The 26,055-nt window shown below is 48.2% G+C and overlaps 1 protein-coding gene across 3 annotated transcripts in view; it reads left to right on the forward strand.

Moving 5' to 3' along the window:
• The window catches only part of POLL (DNA polymerase lambda), a 235,845-nt gene that overhangs the window by 71,333 nt on the left and 138,457 nt on the right, over nucleotides 1-26,055 (forward strand). For all 3 annotated transcript variants that reach the window (XM_085606462.1, XM_085606459.1, XM_085606461.1), the window contains exons 4-5: nucleotides 19,515-19,701; nucleotides 19,950-20,267. In XM_085606462.1, the coding sequence (XP_085462588.1) occupies nucleotides 19,515-19,701; nucleotides 19,950-20,267 (505 nt within the window). The remainder of the gene's footprint in view (nucleotides 1-19,514; nucleotides 19,702-19,949; nucleotides 20,268-26,055) is intronic.

Consider the following 26,055-nt stretch of genomic DNA (forward strand, 5'->3'; position numbering starts at 1 on the left):
GTCTACTGATATTAGTGTGTTGTTTCAGAAAAGGCCTAAAACTTGGCTGTTCAATTTTTTCTAGGCCATGCTTAACAGAAGCATTCTATTTTCTGACTCTGTGCATATAAAAAAAATCATTTAATTTAAATTCAAATGCACACACACATGTATTCCACACTGTTATTTTTTTTAACAACAGATTTTATTGCATTTTCATCATACCAGATGGGCAGAGCTCAGCAAACAAAGTAAAGCTGAAATGCATAAGTGAATATCTCTGGGTACTGTATAACACCCTCCCCCATAGTCTGCAGAACATCAGACCCCCAGCCCCCTAGTGCACACCATACATACTTCGGGAACATTACATGTAAAAGCCAAAGGAATTCCCACAAAATTTTTTTTTTGTTTAAACATAAATTTTATTGTGAAAAAGAGCAACCAAGTACAAGCAGTTAAATAAGTATCCAAGAACAATTAAAAATATTGAGTGAGCTAAAACGTGTAAAATAGAAACAAGAAGTAATAAATAGAAAATAGTTGCATACATAACTTTTGTTATAATAACGTATGGAGGGAGAAAAGGAGGGGGGAAGGGAGACAAAAGCAAGGGAGATACTAAAAATGTAATTGAATATAAACATTTAAAAGTAAAAAAGCTTAATACTCTATAAAAGATATCGAACAGTGTAGGGAATAATTGCTGTAAATTGAAATATGATAATAGTTAAGCGGAGAGAGAGAAATGATATAACAATAAATATAATTAAAACAGTATAACATAAACATTTCATGGAGGTTTGGGAACTTCTTCCGACGAAGGATGATGTTGGGTAGATTTTTGTGCAGAAGTGTCTGAGAAAATAGTCATAGGACACCATATGCGTTCTCTTTTCAAAAGTAGAGACATAGGAGAAACATAGGCATGATCCAGTCGATGGTTATAACACATACAATACCACCAAGATTGGAAAGAGAGTTGTGTGGAGTGTTTCTAGTTTTTCGTTATTTGTTGGAAAGCAATTGCAATTAATAAATCCACAATGTCCATGTTATGAGAGAGGGTTTGCCAATGATCAGATAATGTACCTAAAAAGATAGCTTCAGGAGAAAAGAGGAAACGAGTATGACATATGGTATTAATTTGAGACCATACTTTCAACCAGAACTGATGTGTAAAAGGGCAAGAAAAGAGCATGTGGAATAAATCTGCATGAGAAGCATTACAGGACAAGCAAACTGAGGAAAGTTTGGATTGAAATTTAGATAAGGACATTGGTGTAAACATAAGGCGATTATATAGGAAGAAAAAGTGTTTGCGTCATGCTAGCTGATCTTGAGGTTTTGCGAAGTTTCAATGACAATTTATCCCAAAGTGTAATAGGCCATGTATAGTGGAAGTCAGATTCCCATTGGAGTTCTATATGAGTTTTAGGTCTATGTTCAATGGGTACATTGAGGAATTTGTAAATAGATGAGGCATTAGCTTGGGCACTTAAAATGGGGAGAATATTGCATTGAGGAGAGGAGGGGGTGGTGTAGAGAATATTAAAAGTAGTGAATTGGTTATATGTTGAATCAATAAATTAAATTTAACAGAAAAAGATTTTGGTAGTTTATATAATAATTGTGCATCAGAAAAAGTCGTTTGAGTATAACTGATGGATCCACAATAAACCTCTGTCTCGCCAGGCTTTCCAGAAAATAGGTTTGTTGTTAATTTTGAGAACGTTATTATGCCAAATAGATGAGTTTAGAAATCGGTCTTTAGCTGAAAGGTGTGATTACATAAAAGAATGAAATAGTTTGTGTGCAGTATTATGTATAGGTGAAGATAGGAAACGTGATTTATGAGTGAAAGTGAGGTATTCATCAAGGGAGAAGGGAGGCAAAAAAGAATATTCTAAATCTTTCCATAATGGGGAGGGGTTAGGAGTAGAATCATTTAAGGATTTAGAGAGTTGCTTAAGAAGGAAAGCATTATGGTATAGTCAAAAATCTGGGAAATTAACTCCACCCTGTGATTTGGGACGTTTTAAATTAATTAAAGACATACGTGGTTTTTGCTTGTTTCATAAAAATATTGATAAGATAGAATTAATCTTTTTGAAGAAGTATGCAGGAAGGTTAAGAGGGATAGCAGAAATCATGTGAAAAATAATGGGGGCAAACATCATTTTAATGGTATCAAGTCTGCCCCACCAGGATAAATATAAAGGGTGCCATTTGGAAGTAGAAGTAGATAAAGTAGAGAAGAGTTGGGTTATATTAAGGGAAAGTGTTTAATAGAAGAAGCAAACCAAAGACCTAAATATTTAATTTTTGAGGGATTACATGAAAAATTAGTAGAAATAAAATCTTGTTTATAACAAAGAATGTTCAATGGTAGGATTTCACATTTATCATGGTTTAGTTTTTAACCGCAAAGTAAAGAAAAAGTATTGACTTCTGCAATGAAAGCTGGAATGGAGTAATCTGGTTTGGATAAAAATAACAAAATGTCATCTGCTTAGACACTCATTTTAACATGAAGTTTATCATGTTGGAAGCCATGTATGTTAGAATTTTGTTTAATTTTAGTCAGAAATGGTTCTAGTGCTAGAATGAAAAGAGGGGAAAGAGGGCATCCTTGGCGAACTCCTCTCCGTAGCGTAAAGGAGTTAGAAAAAGAACCATTAGCAAAAATGAAGGCTTTAGGTGAGTTGTATAATAAAGAAATATAAGAAATAAATTTGGGACCGAAGCCAAACCAAGATAAAGTTTGAAAAATAAATGACCATACGGTCAAAAGCTTTCTTCATCTAAAGAGATGGCTGTTAGTGAATGGGGATATTTATTAGATTTGTGTAATATGTTAAAGAAAGTCTGAGTATTATCCGAAATATTCCGTCTTTTAAGCCAGATTGTTCTTTACAAATGATGGATTGCAAGAAAGGTTCTAATCAAAGAGCAAGAATTTTAGCAAATATTTTATAATCAGAATTGATTAATGATATTGGTCTGTAATTTTTACAAAAATTAGGATCTTTCCCTTCATTAGGGATTAAACAAATGAGAGCTTCTTGAAAGGTGCCGGAGGATGTATTAGAAGAGATAAAATGTAAAAATAATGAGAGGAGATAAGGGAGAAGGGTTTTGGAAAAATGGGAGTAAAATTCCACAGGGAATCCATCCGGGCCAGGTGCTTTCCCCGTCTTAGGAAGTTTTAAAGCCTGAGAAATATCTTTGATGGTGATATCTTGTTCTAATGGAGAAAAATCAATATCTGAGGGAAATTGTTTTTGTATGGAAGCAAGGTAATTTTGTATATCTATAGGGTCTGGAGAAGATTAAGGAGTATAAAGGATGGTATAGTATTTTTTGAATTCCTCTAGAATCTTTTGATGTTTAGTTATAGGGGCAGAGGCAGAATTTAATAAATAATCAATGTTGGAGCGATCTTTTTTAATTTTGAGATATGAAGCAAGGAGCTTGCCCTCTTTACTTTGACCACCATAGTAGCGGGCACTGCCTCGAAGAAGGTAGGCAGAAGCATTCTCTGTGGATAATTTATTATATTTAAATTTTTCTTTGATTAAATTATTGAGGTCAACTATAGAGTTGTTTGATGTATATAAGGATTCTAATACTTTAATTGATTTAAGAAGCTTGTTTGCTTTATAGGAATTTTGACGTTTCTTTTTGGCAACATAAGAAATAATGAAATCTCTGGCTGAAGCTTTAAAGGAGTCCCAAACAATAGAAAAGGAAGAAACAGAGGATAAATTACATTAAAAAAAGTCAGTAATGAAATCTTCAAAAGAGGAAGTAAAAGATTGGTCAGCTAATAAAGAAGTATTAAAGCGCCATCTTTTATTTGAATTAGTAATTGGAAGTAGTTCTAGGTCTAATATAACAGGAGCGAGATCAGAATAGAGCCAATGTCTGCTTGTAAAATAGATTGTGTTAGAGCCTTTGAGACAAAAAAATAATCTATGCGTAATAATCTATGCGTGATTGTGAAAGGTGTGTGGGGGAGAAAAAAGTGTACTCACGAAGTTGTGGGTGACAGAGTGTCCAGGAATCAACGAGGGATCTGTGAGAAATGAGGTTGGTAAAGTGTTGATGCATGGGTGAAGGAATAAAAGATGCTTTAGATGTACGATCAATGTAAGGGTCAACAATTAAATTACAATCCCCATCGAAAATTACATATGGTGTATCAATGGACATCAAAAGGGAAGAAATGTGTGGCCAAAAAGTATTATCAGGTTTAGTAGGTGCATATATATTGAATAAAGTAACAGGTATATCATTAATTTTAACACCAAAAGAAAGAAAGAAGGTCAAGGCAATGAAGTCCAGCACAAATTATGGTGACGTATAGTGCAATAATATTATGGGATAGTCTAGGTGCAAAAAACCCTAGACATGACCTTCATAGAGATGGGTACAACCCATCACACAAAATTCTAACAAATCAGTTTTGCACTCTAGAGACAAGAAATTAGTGGTAAATAACAGTTATTAGTGTCCAAATTCCCAAACTCAAACACAGAGTGCGATCTTCCCATAACACAAATCAATGTCCGTGCAGTTTGATTGTAGTCAAAATTCCTTTCATACTTTTAGAAAATTCCATAAAAAGCATTTCATGCTATGGACAAGACTGCTAACGCTTTCGTCCCCCTAGGGACTTCTTCAGGGCTTGAAAAGTTGGTGGTTGGAGGTAGAGGAGAGCTAGTAGGTGTAGGAGGATCTTTTTTGGCTCGTTTGACAGTGGGTAGTAATGATGAAGTATTTGTTTTAGGTGTATTTTTAACGTTGACAGTAGCAGGTACAAGGGAGGACATGTTGGACGACGTTTCGTTGAGATGAGATATATTAGTTTGCGCAGAGTCTTCCATGTCGTCTTGTAGGACAGAAAAGGGGTTAGAAGTAGGCAGTATGGTAGATTTCGAGCGAGAAGTAGACAAATTAGGTAAGACGTTGCCTCGTCCACCTCTGGTTCTCCCCATAGACTTGAGAGAACAAATACAGACAAGTGACTGCAGGATATGATGCCAAGAACTCACAATGAAAGTGCAGATATATTAGAATGACCAGAGTGGAAATAGTAACACTGTATAGAAATTAGTAGCTAAATTATGAGAAAGAGTCCAGCACTAAAAATATAGTTGATGTTGGAGAAATGCTTGTAACTACAGGGTAAGAGGTGTGAAGCAGAGTTTATATTATACTGAATAAATAAATAGGAGGAAAAAACCTTTTCCAGAATGTCAAACAAAAGAGATTCCCACACAAAGCTGCATGTTGCTGTTGAGAAACCGCTGCATGAGGCAAGCAATCAGAGGATCATAAAATGGCGGTCGCAGCCTAGTCACGGAGCGTACCGCATGTGAAAGCGGATTCCTAGAAGTAATGTGGGTTTAACACTGCATAAATAAGCAGTGTCCTCCAGAACAGTAGATTATCTATTCAGAGCGGCATTGTTGCATGAGGGAAGATCGCTGGATGGGGCAAGACGCTAAAAAGAGCATAAAGATGAATAGTTGCAGTCCATTCATGAAGCGTGCCACATGTCAGAAGAAATTCAAAAAGGAAAGTGGGCTTACCGCTGTAGAAACAAAGGTGTCTTCCAATGCAGTGGCGGTTTATTTAAAGCGGCATTTATGTGAGGGGAAACCGCTACGCACCAGAAAGCGTTAGGGAGAACACAAGATGGCGGCCGCGGTCCGCTCACGGAGCGTGCTGCATTTCAAAAGTGAATTCTGAGTGAAAGTGGGCTTACCGCGACGAAACAGCGACGTCTTCCAATGCGGTATAAGATCCGCTGACGGGTTCTATAGTCGGGGCTTGTTGTGAGGTCGCTCCATTTGCTGAAATTCACCGGCTCCTCTGATCTCAGCCCGGAGCGGTATTAGCTGGCCGCCATCTTCGTCGGCGCTCAAGCCACGCCCACCAGCCACGTCTTTTTAGTATTGATACATTAAACAGGTAAATCATTAACTACCAGTCGTTCAATAGGGTCCCTGGTGGCGGTCTGCAACATTGAAGGCAGATCTATACCCCTGTACTTGGCGCACTGAGACCAAATCTTCCCATGCTTCTGTGGACACCCCCTCGCCTGGAACACTACAATCTCTGCTGACCTGCACCTATACAGGGTTTTTTTCCAATTAGTTATACAGGGCGGGGACGCGTCCTTCCAGTGCTGTGCTATTTTCCGCTTAGCCAATGTGAGACCCAAAAACAAAAGGTGTCTTTTATACCTGTTCCCCCCGAACTGCTGTGTAAGAACGCCTATCTAGGGTCCGACGGGATATCCCACGCCAGAACACGACCCAAGCAAGACAACACGCCAGACCAGAAGAGCTGCCGTGCCCCGCAACTCCACACCGTATGTAGGAACGACCCGTCGTCTGCACCACAGTGGAGACAAATAGGGGGACTGGATTGCCCCCATTTCCCAAAGACGGAGATGCGTGTAGTATACCCTATGGAGCTATTTAAATTGGATTAGCTTATATCTGGTAGAGAAGGCGGCGTACGGAGGGTTAGCAAGCGCCTCGGCCCAGTCGTCGTCCGCAAGAGCTGGCCGGTCCGCCTCCCATGTCTCCCGGGTTCGGTGAATAGTAGTCTTCGAATGTGTAGTGAGTGTTTGGTAGATTTGCCGGATTTTGGGAGCCCCCAGATACCCCATCAGTAGGCGACCCTCCAGTGGGTGGAACTCCGGTAGCGACTCTAGCTGCCGAATCAGGGGGGTCAGTGCGTGACGGAGCTGCAAATAGCGATGGAACTGCGATTTATGAAGGTCAAAATCCACCTGTAGCCTTTGAAAGGATTTAGGAGTGGTCCCCTGCATAATGTCCCCGAGCGTGGATATACCGATATCGTCCCACCTACGAAATCCCACAAGTGACGAGACAGGCCGAAGTTACGTTCCCCGCCAGAGGGGAGTGGCGCCGGTCAATCTACCCCACCAACCCATGGACCTAACCACCCGCCTCCATGTCTGTATGACTATCCGGCAAGCCGGGGGAAGCGCCTCCAGGGAAGAGCTACTGGGTATAGGAGATGGAGCAGCGGGGTACCCGCCATGGCTAACCGCTCCACGGCGTAGGCCGGATCTGTCTGGGAACCACTCATTGATCACTGTGGAGGACTGTATATATGTTGTGAGCACCACAAGGATCACGCCCCCTTGCCAGAGGAATCTATTCAGGAGTGCATTGAGTTGGAGAAACCACGACGGGGGATAGGGTACGGGTAGTTCTGGAGCCTGTAGAGTAAGCGCGGCAGAGACACCATTTTAAAAATTGCGGACCTGCCGTACAACGATAGGGGTAGTTGGGACCAGATCGTCGTTTCATCCTGGACGGCGGGGAGCAACGGGGCTATGTTGTGCATCCAAGCAGCGCTGGGACACAGCGTTATAAAGACCCCTGGGCCCGCGTCTGCAATGACCAGCTGCGAAGACTAGGCTAGACTCCTCTGCTTGCCGTGAATAGGAAACAATGTAGATTTGGACGGGTTGGCCCAGAGTCCAGAGGTCTCCCCAAAGATTCGGACAATTTGGAGGACACGAGGCCCGGAGTCCCAAGGGTCTGACATGAAGAACAGGGCATCATCAGCGTAAAGCGCGATGCTGTCTGAGTGCTCCGGCGACCAGTCCAATCCCCTAATGACAGGGTCCTGGCGCACCCACGCAGCTAAGGGTTCAATCGTTAAGGCGAATAGGAGAGGGGATAGGGGGCACCACTGCCTCGTACCCCTGCGGATGGGAAAGGGGGCTGAGCAGCATCCGGCCGCACGAACCGTGGCGGTGAGATCCGTATACAGTAGTTTCACATATGCCATGAACCAGGGACCCAGGTTAATGGCCTCTAGGAGTTTAAAAAGGTAAGTCCAACTCAGCGATGTCCGTTAACAAGACCGCCGCTGGACGACCTCGGCGAGGGGCCTCCGCGACAGCGTTGTGGACTCGCCTGATATTGTGTCTGGTGGAGCGCTGTGGCATAAAGCCTGACTGATCCGGATGTACAAGATCTTGAATGCAGGAGCAGAGGCGGTCGGCCAAGACCTTCCTTAAAAGTTTAGGCTCAAAATTCAGCAAAGAGTTTGGGCGATATGAGCCCGGGTCTTCCGGTGGACGACCGGGTTTAAGAAAAACCACGATTTGGGCGTGTCGCCAGTCTGGTGGCAAAATACGCTGCTCCAAGGCTTTGTGTAGCACCCCAAGTAGGTGGGACACCAGGGTCGCCATATGCGGGCACAAAAAATCGCAGGGGAACCCGTTCGGACCTGGTGCTCGGCCCGGGTGTACATTGGACAACTCCGCCTGCAGTTCGTCTAATGTGATAGGTTTATCCAGTTTGTCACGTATTTCATCGGGCAGTCGGCGAGGGGGGATATCAGAGAGAAATTCGACTATAAGGGGCTCAACTATCACCTCCCGCTCCTCATACAGGGCTTCGTGGAAGCAGGCAAAGGCTTGGACCACGGCTTCGGGGGAGGTACACTTGGTGCCGTCCGGGGACTTCAGAAGGGGAACCTGCGTCTGGGTCATCCGGACCTGGGACAGCCTATGTAGCATCTGACTGGACTTGTCTCCCCATTCATATATCCTGTACTGGGTTGCCAGCCATGCCTCTTTAGCGCTGTCCGTATGTAGCTGGTGGAGCTGCTTTTGGACGTGTAGGAGATTCCGGCGGGAACTGGAATCAGAGCCCTCCACCAGTTGGGACTGCAGTTGGACCTGACGGTCCTCTAGTTCCCTCACCTGTGCCAAACGCTGTCGCTTTTCCCCCGAGCGAAAACTAATGTCAGCCCCCCTAATCGTGGGCTTAAGAGCCTCCCAGAGGATGACATGGGACGGGGAAGTGTCTACATTGAAACTGAGGTAGTCTGTGATCGCGAGATGTATCATCTCTTGATAATTGGCATCCCGGAGGAGCCATGGTGACATGCGCCACCGAGAAGGGGTCCGATGGATCTGCAGGCGCAGCTTGAGTTGGACAGGCGAATGATCTGAGAGGTCTCTGGGCATAATGGATGTGTGTGCCACTCTGTGTGTAAAGCTTTGTGGGAGGAAAATATAATCTAGACGTGAGAGTAAAGGGTGAACCGACAATGCGTAAGTGAACCCCGCTTCAGTAGTGTGAAATGCCTGCCAAGAGTCCGTCCAACCCAGTGTATGTGCCAGTACATTTAATTTGGATCTGGGGGGAGGTGTATCGGGCGGCTTTGCACGCCATCTATCATGCAGGGCCATGGTGTTATTCCAATCCCCGCCCAGTATCGTCAAGCCGCTTGGGAGGTCCCCCCAAAGCTGTGTAATTTTATCTATAAATGTCTGGCCTCACGGTGGAGGGGCATAAACACTCCCAATTGTGATCTGTTCGCCGGCTGTAGTACCTGAGGTGACCGTGAAGCACCCGCTTGGATCTAACCAATGTTGTGTAATGTGAAACGGTACTCGGCGGTGGATGAGTATCGCCGTGCCGCGCGCGCCCCTCGCAAAGCCGGAGTGGTACACCGTGGCAAACCCAAATCAGGATAGGCAGGGGGCTTTGGTGCCCAGAAGGTGAGTCTCCTGCAACAGTAGGATGTCGGCTGAGTAACGCTTCGCTAAGCGAAGCACCGCCCCCATTTGATCTTGTTCAGCAGTCCCCGTACATTCCAAGCAAGAATATTAAGTTCTCCCAGCAGAGATTTACCTGCGATATGTGTCATCCCCAATCTTCAAAGTGTGCAGTGACCGATGGTGCAGTTGTGGCGTAGTATGTAGCTGTGTGTCTGGTGCGCAGAACATAGAACTAACAACCGCAAACCCAACATAACCCTCCCTCGCCCCCATACTTCCAATAACAAGGAGTATCTGTCGCGGTGGAATCTTGTCCCAGGCCCCAAACGTGATGACCCAAGCAGTTCCGCCAATCGAGCCCCCCCCACCCAACATCACCCAAAATGTCCAGGGCGTACATCGTCCGGAACCACTTAGAGCAGGTGCAAATGACCCCAGCGCGCCAAGATCCGGCACAGCCTACTAGGGAACTACGGCTTCAAGACAGCGCCATGTAGTGAGAGAAGAACAGGACAAGCCCCCTGGCCAGGGCAATTTCAGTCAGCAGTTTCAGATTGACCCTGGGCATACCAATTAGAACGGGATCTGTGGCGCCTTGTTGTAGCGTCTCTGTCTTGCCGGCCGCTCCTATGCGATCCCTGCGAAGGGTCTGAATCAAGCTGCGGCGGCGTGTGCGGCTTAAGGTTACGTCTCTCATCGGACCAAGCGAAGACCTCCTCCGGGGAGTCAAAGAAGAGAGTTTTGGCATTATATACCACTTTCATCCTGGCGGGAAACAACAGCGCATAGGATAAGTTCAGCTTCCGGAGCCGTCGCTTGGCCGCAACAAAGGATTGACGCTGCTGCTGCACCAGCCTGGTGTAGTCAGGGAAGACCATGATGGGGTGAGAGTCAAAAGTCATTTTATCTTTATGGAGCCGGGCGTAGCGGAGGATCGCATCACGGTTGGCGTAGTTGAGAAGCCGGGCGATCACAGGCCTCGGGTCCTCCCCGGGAGGCGGCTTCCTAATCAAGGCACGGTGGGCCCGCTCAATTACGATGCATGGGGACATGGCCTCGGGTGGCAGCAACGCCCTGAGTCAGCCAGAGGGGAAATCGTCCATGGATGCACCCTCGCAACCCTCCGGGAAGCCCACCAGGCGGATGTTGTTGAGACCATGGTGAGTTTGTCCACCTTCTTCTGGAGGGTGGATACAGTGTCCTCCACCGTGGAGACCCTAGTTTCCGCCTCCGTGATCCGGTCAACCGCCTTCCGAAGGTCCTGACAGAGAAATGACACCTCAGAACCAACTTCCCCGATCTGGGCCTCGAGTGCAGTATGTGATTGGTTGATCGCCGCAAGCAAGGTAGCAGTGTCAGAGGACAGGCCCTCAGCAACCTCCTTCCCAGCAGGAGCGGTGGTGTAGTGATCCATGGTGTTCTGTTTAGGGGCCGCCGCTCCGTGTTTGTCTTTGCCCATTGCGAAGTGGAGGAGTGGACCGAGAGGCGAGCCCCCGATCGACAGCCACAGCAGGTAAGTATGGAGGGGTGGGCCTCCACGGGATGGTGATGATCTCCAGCGACTGGTTGGGAGCCACGCAGCACAAGGTCCTGGCCCGGAGTAAACTCTCCACTCTTCGATTTGCCCCAGCTAGGTCAGGGCTTCAACCGGACGTGGTGCCCAATCGCTACAGCGCACCTCCCAGGACACCGCTGCCCACCGTCTTCAGGGACCACCAGGTGGGCCGCTGGCCCGCGGCAAGTGTGCAGAATATGCTCTCAGGGGGTTCCAGGCAATCCAAAGAGGACCGGCCTCCAGGGCAGCAATGGCAGCAGCAGTGTGTTTCCTCGCCCGAATGCGTGGGCGTCCATATCCGCAGAAATCAGGGCCTCCGCAATCCCACAATCACCCCGGGGCCGGCTGGCCCATCCTCCCCAGCGTAGCTGGCAGATCCGAGAAGATGAGGGTGGCCACGAAGTCCAGGGCCTCCGCCGGTGACTCCGGCCACGGAGAAGATAGTCCTCAGCAGGCATCAGGTCCGGGCGCAGCCGACAGGAGAACCACGAACCCACGGGGCCTCTGCCCCTCACTGCCGCTGCTTAGAAAGCAGGGGGGAGGGGCCCGCAATGATGGCACCACAGAGAAGTCTCAGGCCGCCAGCCGAATTCACGCGCCAGCAGGCCCCCTCAGCCCCAGGTTATCGCCGGCACCAACTCGAGGCCCCACGGAGCGGAGGCGGCCGCCTTGGCGAGGTCACTCCATGCGGCCTGCCGTCATCAACTACAGCGGCCTGGCCCACACAGCGCGTCCCTCGCGCAGCCTCAACTCACGGCCACAGATGCGTCGGCACCGGGTCGGGACCTTCCCGGCTTGTCACCGCAACCAAACTTCGCCACGGGGGTCCCAATGCGCTCCGCAGGGAGTGCACCGCGGTTGCAGTGTCCGGGGTCAGGAATCAGATATCTACAGGATTATGGCTCTGAGTGGGCTCGGGCTCGCGGAACTCTACAGAGGCGTGTCCGCAATGCTTGGCTCCGAAGCCTCCACACTGTTATTTTTTTTTTTTTTTTAAAGAATTTTATTGTTTTGTAAAACAGTGAAAACAGTAGGACATTGAAGCGAGCCTTGTATACACATCCATAGAAAGAGCATCACCCCATTGCACAATCCCTCAACCAACCCAAGTTCTAATGTATTTCGAAATACTCTAATTCCCCATCCCCCCACCGCCCCACAGGACCCCTTAACCATCTGAGTCAGAGGATTCCTCATCGGAAAGAGGCGGTGGTTCGCATATTTCTCCCCTGTACTTGTTCCATGCCCCCCAGACCTTGGCCCACTTGCGGGGACACCCCCGTCTAATGAATATAGAACGCTCCGCAAACATGGCTGCGTCCATTTCCTTGCGCCACGTGGACAGCAGCGGCACCTCTTCTGCACCCCATTTTTGGGCTATATTTCTTTTGGCCGTTATGATGCCCAGCGTCACCCAACCCTGCGTCTGACGATTAAGGTCATTGGGCTCCCACACATTTATCAAGCAGCGCCTGGGTTCCGGCAACAGTGATATCCCACACGCCTGTGACATTGTACGCAGCACTCGTTTCCAAAAGTTTTGAATGATTGGGCAGTCCCAGATAGTGTGATAAAAGGTTCCCTCCTCCCCGCAACCCCGCAAGCAGAAGGGATGTGGCGCCCTGCCCAGCTTGTGTAGTAAGCATCTGGTGTAGTAGGAGCGATGCAATATACGAAGTTGCACCAGTCGCAGCCTCGAGGGTATACCCGCCTCGCGCGGCGAGGCCAGTGCCTCGCGCCACTCTGGGTCATCAAGATCGCCAAGTTCGTCAGCCCACCGCTCCCGCAGGGTCCCCATAGGGTCCGGTAGATTGTTGACCAGCTTGCGGTACGTGAAGGAAGTGGCCCTCTTTGGCATATATTCCGTCAGCAACCTGTCCTCCAGCGGGGACGCCTCCGGAACCTTCGCTCCAGGAGCCAACTGTGTCATTAAGGCATGCCTCATTTGGAGGTAGCGGAACCATTCCGAGGGGGCCAGCTCGTACTGCTGCTGTAGGCTCGCAAACCGAACAACCTCCCCCTTCTGCCACACATCGCCGATTGTCGATATTCCAATGGTATCCCAAGCGTCGAAGCCCTTGCTGTCTCTCAGACGTCCCAGCTTCCTGGCATCCCACAGAGGTGTTAGCTGAGTCAAGACTCCTCGCCATCCCAACTTGGCCTGAGCAGCATGCCAGATGGATATAGTCTGCCGCAGAGGGCCGACCATCCTCAATATCAGTCGGGTGTCATACAGTGGGGACAGCATACCCCTCTCACCCAGTACGTCCCTATCCGCCTTGAAGGCCGGGTCAGATTGAGGCGCGTGGAGCCACTGGTTGACCACCTTCAGTTGCGCCGCCCAGTAATATAGCTGGATGTCCGGGAGCGCAATTCCCCCATCATACCACCCGCAAACCAGCTTAGACTGCGCTATGCGTGCCGGCTTGTTGCCCCAGAGCAGGCTGGACACCTGCGCCGCTATCGCACGGAAGTAGGCCGGAGGCACCTGGAATGGGGTATTTTCCAGTACATAGAGAAACCGCGGCAGAGCCATCATCTTGAAGAGCGCCGCTCTTCCGACCAGGGTCAGGGGCAGCGCTCCCCAGTACTGCACGTCCCGCTTAAGGCGGTCTATCTGAGGGCTTAGATTGCGCTTGAAGAACTCCGTCTGATCCAGCACGATATGTATTCCCAGGTATTTGAAAGACTCCTCCGCCACCCGGAGCGGGCAACTCGACGGTAGCCGCGGAAGTGGGCCCCTTAGTACCAGGAGGACCGACTTCGACCAGTTGATCGTGTACCCAGACGCCCGGCCAAAAATCTCGCAGATGTTCAATAGCGTTAAGATGGAACTCCTCGGGGAGGACAAATATAGCAGTATGTCATCCGCGTAGAGGGAGACGCGGTCCTCCCAGTCGGCAGACCACCGGAGGCCCCGCATCATGGGCTCCCAGCGGATCCAAGCCGCCAACGGCTCAAGCACTAGGGCGAAGAGCAGAGGTGACAGAGGGCAGCCCTGTCTCGTGCCACGCGTCAATGGGAAGTCCTCCGACATGTGTCCGTTGGCCGTGACATGGGCTAGAGGCTTAGTATAGAGGAGCTGAACCCAGGCACAAAATTTCGGTCCGAACCCCAGATGTTGGAGTACCGCGAAAAGAAAGGGCCACTCCACCATGTCGAACGCCATTCGGGCGTCAAGGGAAAGAATAACAGCCGGTTCCTGCAACCGCTCCACGCGGGCCAGCACCCCATGCAGCCGCCTCAGATTGTGAGACGTACTCCTGCCAGGCATAAAACCGGATTGATCCGGGTGTACAATGTCAGATAAGTGAGGCGTGAGCCGGACGGCCAACACCTTCGCTAGGATCTTTGCCTCCGCGTTGATCAGGGAAATGGGACGGTATGAGGTGCATCGGTCCATCGGCTTACCCGGCTTCGGGATTACCACAATGGTGGCCGTCCGCTGGTCCTCAGGGAGTTCCCCCACCTCAAGGCAGTGCATGAACATATTCAGCAGGTGCGGCGTTAACGTCTCGGAGAGTCGTTGATAAAGCTCAATGGGGATGCCGTTCGGTCCAAGCGCCTTACCGGGCTGCAGCGCGCCGATGGCCGCCTGGAGCTCCTCCACCGTGAGCTCAGCCTCGAGCGTCGCTCGAGCCTCAGGGGAAAGCTTGGGCATCTGCAGGTCCTTGATGTAAGTCAGTGCCATCTCCACCGTCATGGTCGAGCTGGAGGAGTAGACTTCACGGAAGTGCTCCGCCAGAGTGCGCACTATTACTCGCGGGTCTGTTACTGTCAATCCCTCATCAGTGCTCAACTGCGCAATCCCCCTGGCGCCATCATCGCGCTTGTCAAGCCACGCCAGTAACCTACCAGTTTTGTCCCCCACATCATAAACTGTATGCCTCGAAGCCTCAAGGCGCTGCCGGACTCGCTCTGCGAGGTGCTCTTTGTAGTTCGTCTGAGCCACATACAGGTCGTGCGAGGTTGCACGGGAGGGCGCCGCGGCCTGGCGGGCCTCCGCCGCCCTGAGCTCGGTCTCAAGCGACTGCAGCTCGGCCACCTGTTCGCGCTTGTGTTCCGACACGGCCGCCATCGCCCGGCCCCGCACCACCGTTTTGTACGCCTCCCAGAGAGTCGCAGGGGAGTCAACCGAAGCCGCATTTTCCTGGAAGTAGAATTTTGTCGCTTGCACTATGGATTTACTGATCTTTGGTAGGCGAATGTAGCTAGGGCGTAGCGGGTAAACGCGACGGCGCAGTAGGTGATGACTGGCATATTGCAAGAGGATCGGGGAGTGATCAGATATGCCTCTGGGTTGAATGTTTATATTGTCAACATTCTGGAGACAACCAGGGGAACCTAGAAAGTAATCAATGCGGGTGAGACTGTCATGTACCCCGGAGTGATACGTGTAGTGCTGTGCCGTCGGATGATGCAGCCGCCATATGTCCGTTAACCCGATCGCCGTCGCGAAGCCCGCGAGGCGGGACACTCCCCCAATCTTTCCCCTAGTTGGAGACCGATCAGTGAGGTCGTCCATTACCGCATTGAAGTCGCCACCCAATAATACCTCCCCCTCCGGTAGTGCGAGCAGGAATTCACTGAGTGCCGGGAGCGCCGAAGCATGCAGTCCGGGCGGGATATAGACAGACACTATGTTGATGGGCCGGCCCTCCCATTGTACGTGCGCTGCAGCGAAACGCCCAGCCCCGTCTGTGTGTACACTCAGCACGATCAAGGGGGACCGACACCGCAGCAGGATACCAACCCCCCGGGACCCAGAGGTGAATTCAGAGTGCGCCACCATCTTATACCCCCATCTGTCAAGCGCTTTAGTGGTGGAGCCAGTTAGGTGGGTCTCCTGGAGCAAAGCCACCGTCGGGGAGCATCTTTTGAGGCTATGCAGGACCAGGCCCCGCTTGATTTTATCTCCCAAGCCCCGTACGTTCCATGTGAGTAAAGAGAGGGGTGGCGCCGGAGTCAGAGCGCCGGCAGGGGGTGGGTCGCGCTGCGCCTCAGACATTACGGTGGTTGGGCAAAGTGACGGAGCATGGTACGGATAGCGTGGCGTGATGCATGTGTCATGCAATGAAAGTGTGGTGAGTTTAGGTCAAAGGCCCGTGTCCTACAAAACCTCAACAGAAAAACAGAACTACATAACATTCCCCACTCCCCCCCCCCCCCTCCCTGCCTCCCTGCCACACGGACTCAGAACTGCCCGCCACCCCAACTCAGCAGAGTGCTCCATTCCCAAAACCCCAACCAGTACTTGCGCTGTAAGGAGCGTGGGGTCCGAGGAAGACCATGACATCCCCTGTCCCCAGGTCCCATCGTTCACACCCTCTGGCAATAGGGCGTAGGTCAGTCCAGCCTCGGCGGGCACCAGTTATTGGTCTCCGGCTTCACGCCGCCGCTGTGGCATCAGCCGTTGGGTTCCCCCTCAGTCTCCTCCGTACGCCGGTCGCGGCCCTCAGAGTCCTCCTCACTCCCCATGCGTCTCGTCCTGCGGGCCGAGCGGCCACCACCCGCAGCCGGGCGCCAGCCCTCCAGCCAGTCATGGGCCTCCTCCGGTGTGTTGAAAAATACAGTTTTGCCATCCGCCACTACACGGAGTCGCGCCGGGAAGAGCATAGCGTAGGGAAGTTCCCGGGCCCTCAGCTTCTTTTTGACCTCCAGGAAACTGCGGCGCTGGGCCGCCACCGCCGCCGTATAGTCCGGGAAGAAGGACACTGTGGAGTTCTGGAGGCGGATGGGAGGCGCCACCCGCGCCGCCTGAAGAATGGCATCCCTGTCGCGGAAATTGAACAGGCGGGCCAGGACGGGCCGCGGGGGCGCACCCACTCGTGGTCGGCCGCCGGGCACCCTGTGGGCGCGTTCCACTGAGAAGAAGGTGGACAGGCCTCTGGGTTGCAACTTGGACTTGATCAAGTCTTCAATGTAGAGGTCCATGGCTGGGTGCCCTTCGCTTTCGGGGATCCCTGTAATGCGCACGTTGTTGCGGCGAGAACGCCCCTCTTGATCGTCCAGCCTGGCCGCCATGCGCTTGTTGTCCGCCTCCAGCTGGGTTACCTTCTGTAGGAGATAACTCGAGTCTTTCGCTAGTGTCTCCGTCACCTGCTCAACATCCGCAATCCTGGCGGACATTTTTTGGAAGTCCGCTCGGAGAAGAGACACATCCGTGGAGATGGACCCCACCGTCGTCTGTACTTGTGTCAGGGCAGCCATGATGTCTTCCAGCGTCACTTTAGGCATCTCTTTGTCCGTCGCCATCTTCTCGGTGCGCCCGCCACGGTCAGGCGTCGCGGAGGAGTCCTTAGTATAGGCGAATTTATCAAGTCTGCCCTGCGAATTCCCTTTGAGCCCCTTCCCGCTCATAGTCGTAGCCGGTGGCCTTCTCCCTCCCGCTCGCCGCTGACGCGCAGGTGAAATGGACCTCGCTGACTGGGTAGCGTCCGGCTCAGGCAACACTACGAAGCGCCCAGGTCTCGGTGAAGTCCGGCATCAGGCGGTCGCACAGCCCCTATACAGCCAGCCAGGGCGAGCAGCACCCCCTCTCCGGTACACTCGTTGAGCCCCGCAGCCGGGGGCGGACTAGGATCACCGGGCCCGATTAGTACTTCTCCGCGAGGCCCCCCGCCGCGGTATAGCACTGTCCTCACCCCTCCACTCAGGCAACGGCTGATCAGAGGCTGCAGACACCCCGCCTCCGCCTCAGAGACGGCCGCCTTCCATCGTGGGCATCTCCGTCACCCAAGGCCCCGGCTTTCAGCGCCGATGCAGGCCGCCGCTCACCGGGTCTCGTTGTGCACGTTCTGGGCGTCCGGGTAGCTCCGGATCGGATCGGTCGGCGCCGCGCCGCCTCCGCCTGTGGCAGCAGGGCAGCAAGGCAGCCTCGAGTCCCCACCAGCGCAGCAGTCAGCCAGGATGGTAGCACCTCGGCTCCACTCCGCCGGCCCTTCCTTGCAGCAGGGGCCGATCAGGATCGCTGTGCGCAGTTGCGCCGCCTCCGCAGGGTCATCCTCAGCAATGTCGCACAGGCCTCGCACCTTCGCTCAGGCGTTGGTCCACCCGGGGCCGCAAACACGCCGCCTCCGCCCCGGAGACAGCCCGGCTCCGATCGGGGCACCTCCGTCACTTGAGGCCCCGGCTTTCAGCGCCGGCGTAGGCCTCGGATCTTCGGACCTCGCTGTACGCGCCCTGGGCGTCAGAGAAACTTCGGGGCCGGATCGTTCGGTGCCGCTTCGGTTCCGCCGCCGGTACTAGGACCTTGGAGCCGGATTACTGCACGGATACTACACGGATGTCAGGGGAGTCGATCTCACCCTCGGAGCCCAACTAGGCTGCGGCCATCTTGCTCGGCTGCAAGCCACGCCCCCCACACTGTTATTTTAATGCTTATTTAGAACAGTAGCAAACGTAAATGAACAACAATTACTTAATGAAAGTAGGTAACATAGTACATTAGAAAAGTTCATTGTAACGATCCCTACACATCTAGCCCTAGCTAATAAACATATTATTATTCATATATGCTGTTCTATGAGGAATTGATATTTAGATATTGATGTTGCATACCTGAATTATTTTTGAGTCCCCAGCCTCCCTTCAAGGCAAGGTCAAATTGTGTTTATGTGACCCCGTTTGTTATTAAACTATGGTTTGGGTGCAGTTACATGGAGAATCACTGTGTTCGTCCTGTAATCTGCAGCTCTTCACCCTCTCATTGAGAGGGCTCTGAGTAATCTTCTACATCATTTGTAAATTGATTTTAGGAAAAATTTACCTCGCAACGTTGCTTACATATTCATATTAAAGCTACTGTATGTTTAGCTAAGCATCAAACAAATATAGGAACTAGAAGAATACTAGCAGAATGTACAATATATGTAGGACGCATTATTGCAGTACAATAATCATAACTGCATGTGAGCTAATCAGTGCTTGCCAGTTAATAATGAAATGTATGACTTGATAACTCGATGAGCAAATGCACAATATAAGTGATTCCTAATAGGTAGGAAAGGCAAAACACATGAGAATACATTCACTTATTGTACACAAAATACCACACATGTTCAGTGAACTACCAAATACATGTCTCGGCTCACTTACTGTCATGCTTTTATATTCTCTCACATTTATTCAGCATGCGCGTGTGAATGAAAAGTGAAGATATGTGTGGCACGCCCATGGTCCCAGTCTTCTAATGTATCCCATAAAATCTCGCAGAGCCTTTTGATATAATTCCTGATCCACTAATTAATCATGGTGTTGTGGTATATCATGGATGGCGCCAATAATACAGTGATGGTTTATGTTAAGCATTTGGGGGTTGTGTGAATATGTAATTCTTGATTTCTTTTTTGTGTAATAAACTGCTTTCTTTTGTTATGTTTATTGCCTACTAAACCATTTGTTTTGTGTCAGTTATCTAGTTGGTGAGCATCAGGTTAAAAAGGAGCACCTTCTATCTGCCAGTGAGAATATTCAACCAAACACATCAGTTGAAACAAAAGAACACACTACAGAAAAACGTCTGAAAATACCCTCTGCAATGCAAGATAAAACCGACGCACAGCAACAGAAAGCATTTGAGACATCTTCTACATCTCAGGTCAGTCTTGCTGTAAAAATATGTACACTGCTTCACATTCTTATCACTGTAATTATTTAAGGTTAATTGGCCCAGATTGGAATTTACCATTGCTAGCTTATTCAGGAGAGGTAAATTACAAGCAAAAGCAGTTTTTATTATTATGGACAGTACTTCTGATTTAGAGCTGTAGAAATGCTAGAGTGCATCCACTGTTTTCATGTAGATTCTTTTTTGCTAAACTACTGTCTTCCATTTTCTCTTTTCAGATGTCAGAAGATGAAGGCAGTGAGGAAGGAGAGCCTGATGTTACACAGAGTGATCTGAATGCTTTGCTCCTTGGCCAGCCCTCGTCTTCCTCCCATTCAGAGTCCAGCAGCACCACCATTGTTGCAACTGTTTCTGAGAAGTGGGTTTGCAGCCAGTCCTCCGAAACAAAGAAGCAGAATTACAACAAGCTACTTACAGACAAGTTGGAAGTGTTGGCTAAAGCCTACACCGTCCAAGGAGATCGATGGCGCGCTCTGGGATATTCCAAAGCCATCAATGCACTGAAGAGCTACCACAAACCTGTCACCTCCTTTCAGGTAAAGCTACAGCCAGAACATGCTTGCAAGGATCTGATGCGGAAAGTGTGAGAGAGTGAATTAAAAAAGGGCATAAATATGTTTGTAATTTCAGAGAAACGAAATGCACTGCAAGCATAAACTTCCAGGAGTCTGGTGGGATGAAACCAGAAAGATAAATCCTATGAAGTGAGACAGCAGCGCCTTGATACATACACTTTGGAATTGGGATTTATGAAGAGCATGTGTTAGATGCAGCTATATACTCTAATACTAACAATGAACTGAAAGATTCTAGTGTAAAATTGACTTCAGAACAAGAGGTAGAAGGTGGATAGACTAGTAAAAAACACAAAATTTAACTTATGATGGATTGAGGATAAAGCATTCAGAGGGGGTAGTGGTGGGAGGTGCAAGAATCAGGCAGCTTTGGAGATAAAACAGATGAGTGAGTAAATCTACCAGAATGTAATCCTTTGACCTTCAGTTTACATACAGTTCCCTGCAGCCAATGAGTTAGTGCACTGGGCAATCTTTCTAAACTAGATTGGTATTGTGGTATTTATCTCCTATTCATAAGATGCCCTCATAAGGGGGAAATCTCACACATATGTGCACTGTAATATGCAAAGAAGAACGGTTTCCTATGTCTTAAAGAAGCTTGTTCAAAGACTGTTGTTTGCCTATAGGGAATAACCCCCAAAGCATCCTGCTGCCCTTATAAATATGGGACAGCATAAAAAATCTAGAGTAGAGTAGTCTTCTATTCTTTCGGTCAACATGATAGTCGAAGTGTAGACCTCTGGCTCTACAAAAGTGCCCCTCTTTCAAGCCAGCAATAATGAGGAACTCAGCAAATATTTATTATTGGCCAGACTTAATTATGCAAAAGCTTTAACTGGACATCCAAATACTACATTTCAGTTTGTGTCAGACCCATTTTCCAGGATAAGACTGAACTTGAACAGGGACAACCAAAAGAGGTCTAAATAAGTGCCTCTGAACTGTCTTCAGTTTCAAAAGGCAGCAAATTCAATGTTTTATTTCTATGTTCAGAGCGTTGGCGGCCTGATATACATGTATTCTGTTATAACATTTTTAAATGGATTTCTGTACTTCTTGTCGAGCCCTCAGTACACTTTACTAGAGAACTCTGCATGTGGGCAAACAAATAGAACCAAATCTCAAAGTGGTTGGATAAGGAAGGGTCTTGGTTACAGTGTCATCTAAAGTGTAGGTTGTTTATGTTGTGTATGATGCCCATAGAGTGTGCTGCAAACTTGTTACAGCAGCATGCAGCCACACTGTAAGCAGGTGATAGTGTGGGCATAGCTTCTCAAGCAGACAGTATAAACAAATGCCATTTCGAGGTCATGTATGTCACATTGTTGGAGAACCCCAGTCTTTGTTGATGATTTGGATACCAGTTGGTGTGAGAATCTCAATTCTATGTGAGTACCAAAGTTTGCACGGCATAGCAAGAAAAGGTCCTCCCTTAAGAGTTATGTTCAACCGCAGGAGGCACTGTTAAATCACTTGTAAATGACTTTATGGAGTCCTCCCCGGAGCAACTGGATTCCAAACTCTGGCAGCACAGTTAGACGACCAGTAAATCTCTATTTGAATCTGACGAAGAGCAATAGGATGCTCATATCATGGATGGGGGTTTAATCCATCTCTAATTTACCTGGAGTCCTCCCAGGTGAAACTTTTTTAGCACTTTTTCATCTTGCCTAGGTTCCAAGGTGCTTGCCAACTGGTAAAGTATGTGGTTACCTATTCTCTAAGTGAAATGGATTGGGAAGTGAGTCAGTTGCAGTGCCATCTATTAGGGTAGGGTGTGTCATGCTTGAGGGCCAGATAGTGTGCTTCAGACCTAGTGCAGCAAGATGCACCAGTCTTAAATAAGATGCAGAGTGCCTAGAGAGTGTGAAATAGTTTTACAGACAACATGTATAAGCCACAATGATTTGTAATCCGTCCTGTTCAAATTTTGGGAGCATCTATGTCTGTATTGCTATTCTGAATTGAAGATGGCTTTTATTATCCTTGTTTTCGAAGGAAGGATGCTGTAAGAAATGTATGTTTGTGCAAGGAAACAGCACCCACCAATGGGACTTGGTGGACAACAGCCCAGGTGTGATTGGATGCAATGGATAGAGGCAGGGTTAAGGCTCCAGTAAAACACAATATGGAGAATACCCACAAGCAAGAGAAGCCAAAACTTCTGGAGGCACTGTTAAGCCATCAGTAAAAAAATTATTTGGAGCCCCAAACCATATGGGCTCCGTTATAGGATTATACAGATTTCACCCTGGAGAAGTAGCACCCCAAATGGGATGCCACCAATTGCTCTGAGGTTTCTTCAGGAAGTAATAGAAAACCCAAACTCATGCATGCCCTGTTACACCATTAGTAATTTTGTAAGTCTGTTGCATTGTATTGCATTGGCATTTAAGTGGCACTTTATACCCCTGAAAAGATGCTGAAGCCACATAGAAGGGCAATACTCTACTCTGTGGGATTCTGACAACATTAGAGACATTCTCGCTACATGCTGAGTTAAAGTTTGTCATCACTCAGTTGGTAAGTAGTTTGCCAAGTGTCTCTCACTAAACAATCTTAGAAAACGATGCCATCATGTAAACAATAATCCAGGTGATTGCACATGCAGTCAAGTAGTGATGAGCAGTTATGCAAACATGTAATGAACAGCTAGCAGTAGTGGTACCATGGAAATACTATATATAGCCATCCCAGAATCAACTAAATTCTAGCCCTCGGTGGCAGTGCTGAGGCACCCGGAAGTGCAATATGAAGTAAGCTTAGGAATGACAGAATCCTAGCTCCTGGCTGGAGTGATAAACCACAAGAAGTACAATATGTAATCAATCCAGCAGCAACGGAATCCTAGACCCATGTTAGTGCAAAACTACAAGGAGAAACCACGAAGAATCACGAAGTGGGCAGCAGAAGAAAAACGGCTCTTTCCACACAATCAGGTAGGCTGAGGCAGACCAGAGAGCAAAGCGGTAAGCTACAGCCAGATAGATAGATGATTCATTTGAAAGGTCCCTCCCGATATGTGGAGTTCTGAGCAGCAATAACAATTAAAATTGAAGCATTAAAAACACGTCAACAGGTAAAAACAAACAGTCCTGCTAGCATAAAAGTAAATTCACAGAGCAGATAAGTGAGAGCCCAGCAATTAAAATAGTAACACAGTGCTGGCGAGTCTTAATTGGCCATCGGTGAAGTCGGCACAGCTGATGTGGGGATCGGAGAGGAACGAACCTCATACTTCAAAAATTGCACAATTTATGCTGACACTAGGAAATGGAAGAAAGGCTATATCAGTATTGTATGGAGCACTACATAAACTGTCACAAGCAAACACCACAAAAGCCAGGGGAAGGTGAAATTATCAAATTGACATTGAACTATCAGATGTGGAATGAGATAAGGTACTAGAACATACAAAACGCTTCCAGAAACCTTGGGTTCAGCTACTGAAACCAGCTCTACCGATCCTCTAAGCGCATATGTAAAATATACCCAGGGGTGAGTAACTCCTGCCCAGGATGTGGAACCGATGATGAGGCCATCTGGTGTAGGAATGCTCACAGATCAAGGAATATTGGAACACATTCAGTCCGGAACCTAGAGTAGACATTTCCATATGGGACACGATCTGGATGAAAAAACAGATGAGAGACCACTGTTAGGACACACCATACATCCATATAATCAACATATGATATGTGCATTCTTAAAATGAAGCAATCAGCTAGAGGCATGTGAAGGGTGAACTACTAATATATGGCCATGTTATTTAACTAGAAAGACGATGGACAGGTATCTCATAGAACACTGAGAACAATGTTGATGAAGTTCATGGCGAAAACTGATGAAACCCTTAATATTTAACATCTACAAGGAGCACTTTGCAGCCAGACTCTGACACCAGTATTACATTTATTTTGAAGGTTGATTGACTGTTATTGCCACTGTAAACAAAACCAATGCTAGGCACTACATGCCACTTCTGTGTATCACCAATTTGCCAGATTGATGTACCGAGAATACAATGTGTGTCTGGTATGTGGAAATCAATAAAGAGTGATTAAAAAAGATGGTCTTGTGAGATTTAACCTTCTAGAGCGTAGATAGGTGGACTTTGAAAGAAACACCCCTTTTTAGAGGGGATGGATCTGGGATACGAGCATCTCACTTCTTAGAAGAGGAGTGAATAGTGGGTTTGGATGGAAATTTAAACTTTGGGGTATGTTAGACACGATCAGGCAGAGCTGGACAGGGGAAGTTGGATTTTTTGGGGCAATGGGGTATCTAGCGCTTTTGAAATTCATTTTTTGGAGGGTATAATTGGACAGGACTTTGCATTCAGGCGGAACTTTGTGTGAGATGATGGACAAAACATAGCTGGGGTATTGGGGTTTGTAGAGGTTATAAATTTGGGGATTTCGAAGAGATAGTCAGGCCAGGACTGTGGGGGGTCGCATTGTGTTGGAGAGTGGTGGCAATCAGGACTGTAGGTGTTGCTTTTTGGGAGGGACCAAGTAGGACGGTTGCTGGCAGAAATACCCTTCTTCAGGGACAGGAAGAGAGAATAAGGTGTTTGGAAATCTTCACTTAAATGTCTTGCTTGGGTCTAATTAGAGTATTCCCCTGAGCATTAGGTTGTCTGGTGGGACAGCAGTGTACAGTGTGGCATTCTCTGAGAGACATATTTATGTTGGGAGCTGTCTACCTATTGTGTTAACCTTTTAGTACCCCAGCATTGTGAATCAGTTGCCTCTTTCAGCTGACATCTAGAGTTTTCCAGATTGGATGGTCTGCCTTCTGGTTTTTTAGTGGTGTTAGATTTTGGGAGGGGGTAAGAACTCGCTACAGTACCGTTGTGTCTGTGGCTGTATGTAAGGACACATTTTATGCAATACAAAGTAAAAAAAAAATAGTAGGAATTGTGTTTTGCAAGAACAAGTTAGGAAACAATGCCTAATTAGTTGATGCAAAAAGCAATGATTTCTAGAACTGATTCCCGTATAGCTGCATCAAAATAGCTTTCTATGCGTTCAGATTTTTGGATTATGGTTTTAAGTTGTTGTTTGTTTGAGTGCTTAGGAATTAAATATGTATCCGATGGTCTTTGAATGCATGTGGTGTAAATATTTTCAGAAAAATAATTTCCATTCTAAAGGTTTGTTCTCCAGTTAATGTTTAGAACGATTTATGCTGTGATGAAGGCACAATGGGGACTTTAAACGGGCCAGCAACCTTGTGATCTCTCAAACCCTGCCTGAAGGCTATTGTAGAATGGATGAATGAAAGCTGCCTGAAACTTAATTCTGAAAACACTGAGATCCTCTCTTTTGGCACCAAGTGTTCCCCAGAGGCTAACATTTGGTGATCACCGTAATTAAGGGTTCCTCCCTCCCCAGCTCCGGTAGTGAGGAACCTGGGGATAAAATTTGATTCCAATCTCACTTTGGAGCCTCAAGTCAAAATCACTACCCGCCACCTACTTTGCCACCTTGAGGGCTCTCCGGAAGGATGCTCCACCTGATTCCTGAAGACTGTCGGAAAACAATTGTTCATGCTTTGGTCACATCCAAATTAGATTATGCCAATACCCTGTATTTAGGCCTGCCCGCTTTTCTAATTCAACAGCTCCACATTATTCAAAATGCAGCTGCTTGCCTAATCCTCAAAATCCCCTGGGTTCGTCAGTCTCTCATCACCTCTGGCATTTTCTTTGGCTCAATGCTGTCAAGAGGATTCAATTTAAGGT

The sequence above is a fragment of the Triturus cristatus genome, chromosome 1_2, assembly GCF_964204655.1.
Source record: "Triturus cristatus chromosome 1_2, aTriCri1.1, whole genome shotgun sequence".
In the NCBI taxonomy this organism is placed as follows: domain Eukaryota; kingdom Metazoa; phylum Chordata; class Amphibia; order Caudata; family Salamandridae; genus Triturus; species Triturus cristatus.